Source organism: Microchirus variegatus (assembly GCF_963457635.1).
Source record: "Microchirus variegatus genome assembly, chromosome: 22".
In the NCBI taxonomy this organism is placed as follows: domain Eukaryota; kingdom Metazoa; phylum Chordata; class Actinopteri; order Pleuronectiformes; family Soleidae; genus Microchirus; species Microchirus variegatus.
In genome coordinates, this window is record NC_139823.1 from 18,084,274 (window position 1) to 18,094,790 (window position 10,517).

The 10,517-nt window shown below is 41.9% G+C and overlaps 1 protein-coding gene across 1 annotated transcript; it reads right to left on the minus strand.

Annotated features, from left to right (window-relative positions):
* Positions 1-353: 353 nt before the first annotated feature.
* LOC310943201 (zona pellucida sperm-binding protein 3-like) lies at positions 354-10,309 on the minus strand (the record flags this gene model as incomplete). The annotated part of the gene is made up of 10 exons (XM_083908727.1): positions 354-458; positions 830-884; positions 3,242-3,333; positions 3,411-3,528; positions 5,510-5,687; positions 6,054-6,160; positions 7,760-7,878; positions 8,794-8,912; positions 9,253-9,355; positions 9,938-10,309. 10 exons carry the CDS (start codon positions 10,307-10,309, stop codon positions 354-356), a joined length of 1,368 nt encoding a protein of 455 aa, XP_083764853.1.
* Between the last annotated feature and the right edge of the window lie 208 nt (positions 10,310-10,517).

Consider the following 10,517-nt stretch of genomic DNA (forward strand, 5'->3'; position numbering starts at 1 on the left):
CCAAAAAAAACGTCAATTTTTGTCACTTCTCCGCCCAAATAAATGCAACCTGGAGCCGTAACAAACCTATTTGATCCATAAAATGAAGACAATATTGTGTATAAAGTCTTATATATAGATGTATAGCATTTATGAAATCTAAAAAGTAGAAAAAGAAAAAAACTTTTTCACATTTCATGACCATTTTTACGTCTTTGAAATGGATTTTATAACATTCACGCTTGAGAATATATATATATATATATATATATATAATTTTTTTTTAAAATAATTTTATCTTTCTACAAACAAAACCTCCTTGTTTTGTTGATTTTAATTTAAACCACTTTAAAAACACACCTGCGTGAACGTCCTCATGCGTCCGGAGCAGAGACAGCGACTCTGGAGTTAACTCCTCCTGGTCCAGGTCCTCCTCCTCCTCCTCCTCCTCCTCTTCCTCCTCCTCCTCCTCCTCCTGCAGGAGCGCCACGACGGGCCCCACCACGAGCGTCTCCTCCCGCCGCACAGGAAGTCCTTGGCGTCCAATCGGAGCGAGGGTGAAGCGAAGGGGCGACAATTAAAAGAGATTAGCCGAAGAATCCGTCCTCCCCAGACGCATTAAAACAGCTTGTGAGCTAAATAAAAAGGCGACGCGGCTCGTCTGAACGTTTATAATACAACCATTCGCATGCATAACTCCATGTAAAAGCCTTTTTTTTCTCCCCCCCCCCTCCACAGAGGCCACCGGGGACAGTATAAACCCGTGCTGCCGTGTGTGTGTGTTTGTATGCGTTGTAAAAACCGTACCGGTGCGCGTTGCCAGGCTTCTTTTCCGCCTCTGCCGCTCCACGCAGCTGCTTTCACAGCAGCGACACACGTTATTGTCTCCACCTGATGCCACCCATCTGCTCACGGTCGAGAAGAAGAAGAAGAAGAGGAAAGTGGCGTTAGAGACGCAGAGCGCGTTTTTTTTTTAAAACTCTACACAGCATTTAAACACAGCGGAAAATATAAAAAGTGATGTTTCCTGCTTTATTTCGCCATTAAACAGGTTTTACAAATAGGACAAATTAACCAAACCCCACAGAGAAAATCATCGTTTTTATCTCGCAGTGACACAGGAGCTGCTGCTCTACCGCTGCCTCGTGTGGTCACTTTGTGTCACCGAGTTATGTCTAAATTAAATATTTCAAAAGCGGAATTCACTAAAATAAGACATTGTTACTTAGCGATGGAGGCAGCAGTGGATCGACAACATCCTGTGAACTCCTGTGTCGCCGTGATGTTAAAATCGTTGATTTTCTCTATGGGCTTTGGTGCAGGGAGAGTGAAATGCTTACAAACTTCATTTTCCAGCTGGAAAAGTCCATCTAACAGTGAAATAAAGCCACAAACATATTCTTAAAACATCATAAACTAGCTAAACAGGTTTTATTAGGTGAAAAGTGAAGTTTGTGTCACTTTAAAAATGATTCACTCCGTGCAACCAAACCCCATAGAGAAAATCGGCGATTTTAGCTCACAGTGGACACAGGAGGCTACTGGTCTACTGCTGCCTCGTGTGGTCACTTTGTGTCACTGAGGTGAATCAGAACAAAGGATTTTACATCCCGAATTGACAAAATAACAGATTTTAGGATATTGATGGAGTCAGTAGTGGATCAACAACTTCCTGTGAACTCCTGTGTTGCTGTGATGTTAAAATCTGTGATTTTCTCTATGGGGTTTGGTGCAGGGAGAGTGAGTGGTTTACAAACTTAATTTTTCAGCTAGAAAAGTCCATCTAACAGTGAAATAAAGCCACAAACATATTCTTAAAACATCATAAACTAGCTAATTAGGTGTAAAGTGGAGTTTTTGTCGCTTTAAAAATGACTCACTCCGTGCAACCAAACCCCATAGAGAAAATCGGCGATTTTAGCTCACGTGGACACAGGAGCTGCTGCTCTACTGCTGCCTCGTGTGGTCACTTTGTGTCACTTGTGTAAATCTGAACAAAGGATTTTACAACCCGAATTGACAAAATAACAGATTTGAATTTATTGATGGAGGCAGAAGTGGATCAACAACTTCCTGTGAACTCCTGCGTTGCTGTGATGTTAAAATCTGTGATTTTCTCTATGGGGTTTGGTGCAGGGAGAGTGAGTGGTTTACAAACTTAATTTTTCAGCTAGAAAAGTCCATCTAACAGTGAAATAAAGCCACAAACATATTCTTAAAACATCATAAACTAGCTAAACAGGTTTTATTAGGTGAAAATCTGAAGTTTGTGTCACTTTAACTCCGTGCAACCAAACCCCATAGAGAAAATCAGTGATTTTAGCTCACATGGACACAGGAGCTGCTGGTCTAATGTTGCCTCGTGTGGTCACTTTGTGTCACTGAGGTTAATCTGAACACAGGTTTTCAAATGCCGAATTGACATAATATCACACTTGAAATTAATGATGGAGGCAGCAGCGGATCAACAACTTCCTGTGAACTCCTGTGTTGCTGTGATGTTAAAATCGCTGATTTTCTCTATGGGGTTTGGTGTGGGAGAGTGAAACGTGTGTTTCCAGGCAGAAAAGTCAGTCAAACAGCAAAATAAAGTGGTAAACGTATTCTTTAGATGTCGCAGACTTAAGCAGGTGTCAAATTGGCGAGCTTTTATGTCTCAGTTCTTCATTCAACCTTATTTGGGTTGGAAAAAACTGAGCTATCGCTTTTAAACCAACCAAAATGACCCGGGGGCCAATGAGTATCAAGTGTGGCCAGTAGGGGGCCAACAAGTGGGAAAAAATCAATGAAAAGGGGGAAAAAAGCAACCGAATTTCAAAATAAAAGCCTCTGTATCTGTTTTTATGATGCAAAATTAACATTAGCAGAAGAGCGCTGCCTAATATGAGTAAGGAATGCTAAAAATTAAAGTGGTAAAGGTATTCTTTAGATGTCGTAGACTTAAGCAGGTGTCAAATTGGCATTTTATTTGCGAACTTGCGAAGTGAGTGGTTTATAAACTTCATTTTCCAGCTTTCTAACAGTGAAATAAAGATGGAAACATCCTTATAAGATATCGTAGACTTATCCTGATGTAGAATTCATGAGGAGAGTCTGTTTTTAAGTTGCTAAAATCCAGGTTTTCAGAGACACGAGTGCTGACGACGCGTCACAAAAACAGAACTGTCGCTTTAATGAGAACAGAATCCTTCACCGCTGAGCAGGAAAGCAGATGTTTTATAACGTATATAAAAAGGTATGATTTTTAAACAACAACTGTCACCTGTTTGCCTCGGTGAGGAAGGAACAGGCTTTGTGCTGCGAGTCGACGGGAACGGAGACGGCGTTGGCCTTCAGGCGACACGTGATGTAGATCTGTGGAGTCAGGAGAGTGAATGAAGAACACTGATGTACGATGTACGCGTTTCCTCACAGAGTCCAGTAAAACTCACCGAATTCCTCTGATCCGCGTGGAACTTGAAGGCCTTGAGCAGGAAGTGCAGTTTGTTCTCCTGACTCCTCTGCATGAAGTAGGACTTAGCTCCCGTTAGCTTAGCATCAGTGAAACACCTAAGGGAAGACATTCATCTGGATTATTATGACCTCCTTTAAACACATGTATACACTGGAAAAAAAAAGTTAAAGGCGCCATATGTAAGAATGTGGCCAAAAACAGTTACTACATTCAAATTCAAAATACAGAGGTCTTTTTAGGTTTCTTTTTCTGACCTAACTGGCAACCCGTGGTTGCTCGGCAGCTGAGACTCTACTGACTGCAATGACTGGTAGACGGCTGTAGGTGGCGCAACATGACGCCAAAACATGATTTCAAAACATAAACATGATTTGCAGTCTGCAAAATATTTTTTTGACATATAAGGAATGCTAATTTAGTGCCCGTGCTGCCGTTGTTGACTTGTTTTGTTTCCAGTGTGTTTGTTAGCATGTATAGCGGCTAATTTTAGTGCTAATTTAGTGCCCGTGCTACTGTTGTTGACTTGTTTTGTTTCCAGTGTGTTTATTAGCATGTATAGCAGCTAATTTTAGTGCTAATTTAGTGCCCGTGCTACTGTTGTTGACTTCTTTTGTTTCCAGCGTGTTTGTTAGCATGTATAGCTGCTCATTTTAGTGCCCATGCTACTGTTTTTGACTTGTTTTGTTTCCGGCGTGTTTGTTAGCATGTATAGCTGCTAATTTGAGTGCTAATTTAGTGCCCGTGCTGCCGTTGTTGACTTATTTTGTTTCCGGCATGTTTGTCAGCATGTAAAGCTGCTAATTTGAGTGCTAATTTAGTGCCCGTGCTGCCGTTGTTGACTTATTTTGTTTCCGGCGTGTTTGTTAGCATGTATAGCGGCTAATTTTAGTGCTAATTTAGTGCCTGTGCTACTGTTGTTGACTTGTTTTGTTTCCGGCGTGTTTGTTAGCATGTATAGCGGCTAATTTTAGTGCTAATTCAGTGCCGGTGCTACTGTTGTTGACTTGTTTTGTTTCCGGCGTGTTTGTTAGCATGTATAGCTGCTAATTTTAGTGCTAATTTAGTGCCCGTGCTACTGTTGTTGACTTGTTTTGTTTCCAGTGTGTTTGTTAGCATGTATAGCTGCTCATTTTAGTGCCCATGCTACGGTTGTTGACTCGTTTTGTTTCCGGCGTGTTTGTTAGCATGTATAGCTGCTAATTTGAGTGCTAATTTAGTCCCCCTGCTACTGTTGTTGACTTGTTTTGTTTCCAGCGTTTCCAAGACATTATATTCAAGCCTTACAAGATAAAACCGTGAAAACTTTTTTTTTTAAGCTATATTTGACTGGCATTGTGACGTTCTGCATCTCACAATGAGCTTGTGATGCTCAAAATTAGCATCTGTTGTTCGTTTCAAGTGTATTTCACTCATTTTTAATTCAGTAATTGTGACACTGTTCTCTGTTTAAGTTGAAATGAGATTAGAATCTGGCATTTTGAGACTGAACGTCTTGAATTTAGCATTCCTGACTCATATTAGGGCACTAATTCACCGTCCTGTCATCATCTGAAGCGTATTTACCTTATTGTAACTTTAGCAGATTTGTCGTCTCAATTCAAGTTAAGTCAAGACGAGCGGCTTAAAAACCTTACGACGCGTCAAAGAAGCTCGTTTCATCTGAGATGCGACTCGAAACGAGACGTTTTCAAGACTCTACAAGATATAAATGTTAATTTTGCATCATAAAAACAGATGCAGAGGCTTTTATTTTGAAATTGAAGCTTTTCCCCCCCTTTTTCATTGATGTATTCCCCCCTACTGGCCACACTTGATACTCATTGGCCCCCAATTCATTTTGGTTGGTTTAAAAAGGGATAGTTCAGTTTTTTTTTGTTTTTTTTTTAAAGAATGTTTACTTTTACTTTATTTTGACTGACTTTTCTGCCTGGATACACAAGTTTCACTTAAATCTTACTCTTTAGGTGATTTTTATGTGTGAGGAGACTAGACTAGACTAGACTAGACATTTTGACTAAAAATGAGGAAAATATACTTCATATATCAAATACACTCCTTTCTAATCCGGCCGCTCACCCGTGGTTGTTGATGAAGGGGTATCTGGGATTAGAGGCGGGGTCGGGCTTCGTCGTGGCCACGCAGTCGTCCACGTGGACCCTGAGCGGGGCGTGGTCGCCCTGCAGCAGCGCCGCCTCCACGTGCATCACGTCGCTGAGGAAGTAGACGCCGGACGTCCTCCGCGACTGCCAGTCCTCTAATCAAATACAGGATTATTAATCTGATCACTTTAACCCAGAGGGAAGAAGAAGAGGACGCAGGTGCACACGGACAACAAGCGGAAAAGGACTTTTAAAGATGCATCAGATCATCGTTAACCTGCAGACGAGACTCTGCGTCTGCACAGACTCACTTAAACTTTCATAACTTCAAACGGCACGTGGAGATTTTCACTGTAATTGAATCAGAAAGGGATTAAAAAAAGATGAGGTCAGCGCTTTATCGATCAATCTGGAAACTCATCGCCGTGCAAACTAAACTTCATTAATGTTTTAAAACAGTCAAAGTCTCCAAAGACTCGGAGTTTATTGCTTCATTCCGTCTTTTTTCACCCCCCCCTCACCCGTCATGAGGCGCAGGGAGAAGTCGAGCCGCTGCTCGGCGACGGCGTCCGTGGCGAGCCGCGTCCACGTCGGCCTCAAGGCGGCGCTGCTGCTCACGTACTGTCTCCTGCGAGGGCGGGATTAGACGGGCAGAAGATGAAGAATAATGTGGTTAGAATGACTCATTTCTGCATGTTTTATTAAAGTAATGTTCATTTTGCGTCGTAAAAACAGATAGAGGCTTTTATTTTGAAATTCGGTTGCTTTTTTCCCCCTTTTTCATTGATTTTTTCCCACTTCTTGGCCCCCTACTGGCCACACTTGATACTCACTGGCCCCCAGGTCATTTTGGTTGGTTTAAAAGGGATAGTTCAGTTTTTTTTCCACCCCAAATGTGTTTATTGAAGAACTGAGACATAGAAGCTCGCAAATAAAATGCCAATTTGACACCTGCTTAAGTCTATGACATCTAAAGAATAAGTTTACGAAGCTCGTTTCATCTGAGATGCGACTCGAAACGAGACGTTTTCAAGACTCTTCAAGATATAAATGTTAATTCTGCATCATAAAAACAGATACAGAGGCTTTTATTTTGAAATTCGGTTGCTTTTTCCACCCTTTTTCATTGATTTATTCCCACTTGTTGGCCCTCACTTGATACTTATTGGCCCCTAGGTCATTTTGGTTGGTTTAAAAAGGGACAGTTCAGTTTTTTCCCCACCACAAATGTGGTTATTGAAGAACTGAGACATAGAAGCTCGCAAATAAAATGCCAATTTGACACCCGCTTAAGTCTACGACATTTAAATAATACGTTTACCAGTTTAATTTTTGGCATTCCTTACTCATATTAGGCAGCACTCTTCTGCTAATGTTAATTTTGCATCATAAAAACAGATACAGAGGCTTTTATTTTGAAATTCGGTTGCTTTTTCCCCCTTTTTCATTGATTTTTTCCCACTTCTTGGCCCCCTACTGGCCACACTTGATACTCATTGGCCCCCAGGTCATTTTGGTTGGTTTAAAAGGGATAGTTCAGTTTTTTTTCCACCCCAAATGAGGTTAATTGAAGAACTGAGACATCGAAGCTTGCAGATAAAATGCCAATTTGACACCTGCTTAAGTCTATGACATCTAAATAATACGTTTACCACTTTAATTTTTAGCATTCCTTACTCGTATTAGGCAGTGCTCTTCTGCTAATGTTAATTTTGCATCATAAAAACAGATAGAGGCTTTTATTTTGAAATTCGGTTGCTTTTTTCGCCCTTTTCCCTTGATTTATTCCCACTTGTTGGCCCCCTACTGGCCACACTTGATACTCATTGGCCCCCAGGTCATTTGGGGTTGATTTAAAGGGGTAATTCAGCTTTTTTCCCCACCACAAATGAGGTTAAACGAAGAACTGAGACATAAAAGTTCGCCAATTTGACACCTGCTTAAGTCTGCGACATCTAAAGAATACGTTCACCACTTTATTTTGTTGCCGTCGAGCGACTTTTCTGCCTGGAAACGCACGTTTCACTCTCCCACACCAAACCCCATAGAGAAAATCAACAATTTTAGCTCCTGAGCGTGCCTTAAAAAAGTGACACAAACTTCAGTAAAAGGCTGTTTAAAAGCAAGATAAAGTGACAAATACACATTCTTAAAGACTCCGTGTCCCTGTCGGCAGCCATGTTTGACTGAGACGGAGGTTTCCAGGCCTGTGTTTGTGTAGCTTTACCTTTGATAGCGACACTCGATTCCCACCTCGGCAGAGTTGGTCTTAAAGATGAAGGAGCTGCCCACGGGCGTCGGGGAGTAGATGAGGGCGAAGGAGTAGACGAGGGCGTCATCAGTCACCTGAAACGAGGGGAGAAACGTGTGTGTGTGTGTGTGTGTGTGAGAGCAGGAAACAGGAAGTAGAAACACACAAATACTGGGAAAATTGCACCAATTATTGAGCCACGTTTCTATTGTTTTGGTGTATTTTACTAAAAATACTTCTTTTGGCACTTTAGAGTAAATGATATATGATATTTTGGGCGGAAAAAAATATTTTTTTTATCTAAAACTGCTGTTTCACAGGTTTTATTTTTTGCATAATCTGATTTATCCACAACAAAAATGCATATTATACATTTCATAGAGGGTAAAAATAAAGGTTTTTCACAATAAAAGTACTATTTAAAACAAAGAAACTGCCATTTAAACAGACATATTTAGGTTTATTTCATAATTCTTCAATATAAAACTGGGGAAAAATGAACCAATGGTGCCATGGTTCTATTGTTTTGGTGTATTTTACTATAAATACTTCTTTTGGCACTTTAGAGTAAATGATTTATGATATTTTGGGTGGAAAAAAATATTTTTAATGTACTTTATTTCAATCTAAAGCTGCTGTTTCATGGGTTTTTTGCATAATCTGCAACAAAAATACACATTAAACATTAAATTGAGGGTAAAAATAATACTTTTTATCTGTTGATTTCAACACGAAGCTCCAAAAGACAGACTTTGCTGCTGTTGTTTTTAAGTTTTAAATCCACTTTGACGCGATTGGATCATATTGTTTGGATATTTATTATTCATTGAATTCTTTTTTTGTCACTAAATTATGAAAATCTTTTAAAAATAGGATCCATTTGAATAAATAATAAATGAAATTGCTCCTCCTCAATTTTATTTAATTTTTTTCTCTAAAACGACATTACAACTCGTTCAAACCCTTTAAAAACGACCGTTTCTCATCATCACACACACACACACACACACCTTGACTGTGCTGCTGCAGCCGTGCAGCTCCGTCTTAAACCTCACGACGTTGTCGGCGTCTCCCGACGAGACGCAGCCTCCCAACGTCAGGTCGCCCGGACGGATCAGCTGACCGTTACCTGAGAACAAAAGGATAGAAGGAGGAGGAGGAGGAAGAGGAGGAAGGAGAAACGAAGCACGGCTTAAATCAAGACCATTACCTGAGGCTCGGTCAATAACACTCACAGCGAGCGGAGGTTCATCCACAGGACAAATAAAAAGGCTTCTTAATGCGTCGAGTCCAAGAATACCTCGATCTCTCAGGGCGAAGAAAATTAGGAGGAAACTGTTATCGATCCAACATTTGCAGGAATAAGCGCAGAGTGTCCACCGTTACATCCAATGTTCTTATTTAGGCCTTTAACTCTGGTCTCTGACATCACACACACACACGCACACGTAATGAACGGCAGCCGTTACCCAGGAAGTTCCGTTTGACCTCCACGTTGACCTCGCGCTCGCCGCAGAGCACGGCCACGCTGTCGGCGCGCACGCGAACGCGCTCCTCCGACGTCAGCAGCACCTGCACACATCACACACACACACACACACACACACACACTGCACAGGTCACACACACTTTCACAGATCACACACACACTTCATATATATACTTCAAAAAGGCACAGTTCGGGGCTTTGTTTTTTGAGGCATAGCATGAGGAAAAAACAGATTTTAACCACTCCATTCATAAAAACCCCACATCTGCTCAAGCCTACTGTATCTAAAAGAACACGTTTTCTGATTTTTGTCACCGTTAGACAGCATTTTCTGCCTTTAAATTCAAGTTTTTAAAAACAACTCGCTCTCCCCCTGCACCAAACCCCATAGAGAAAACCAGCGATTTTCTACGTCACAGCGACACAGCGGCTCCTGCGTCGCTGTGACGTAACGCGACCTCCTTCATTTGGTTTAAACGCGCTTCGTTTGATGAATTCTGCCTTTTGAATTTATTCGTTTGTGACAAAAACTCACCAAACGCGGCGTCCGCGTGAGCTTAAATCGCCGGTTTTCTCAATGGGGTTTGGTGTGAGGTCAACAAACGTCATAATCTTTGTTTTTTTTGAGAGATTAAAAAAGGTAGAAATGACTTTAAGAGGATTACTTTTGTTTCCTGCGTGACAGGCGGGTTCAGGTCTGGGCCTTGCATGTGCCGTTTAGCCGCCGCGGTCTGACCCGAGGTCAGCCGATCGCCGCCGCCGCCGCCGCCGCCGCCGCCGCCGCTGCTCCCAGACTCCGGCGGCAGGTTCTCCGAGGCGTTTGTGCGAGGCCGTTTCCTGAGCTGGTCGCTCCTGAGCCGGTAGCTGACGGGGAAGCGGAGCGTCCGGTTGGACGACGACGACGACGACGACGACGACGACCTGGGCAGCTGCGAGCTCGCCGTCACCTGCTCGGCCGCACTCGTCTTCTCCGGGCTGATGTTTCCACATGAGAAGAGAAGCACGAACCCCAGCAGCTCTGCTCCTCTGAAGCCCATCACAGTGAGTCTTTTTTTATTCTTTTGTTTGTCACTGTTTCGTCTTTTGTCCAAATCCCAAAAAATGGCTCATCATCTGGCTCCGCCCACTTTTAATCACCTAATTGGATTCAGCCTCTGAACAGGAAACATGGTGTGATTTTAAAAACTCGTTGTGCATCATTTAAACTCTTTTAAACTCTTTTAAACTCTTTTAAACACTTTAAAC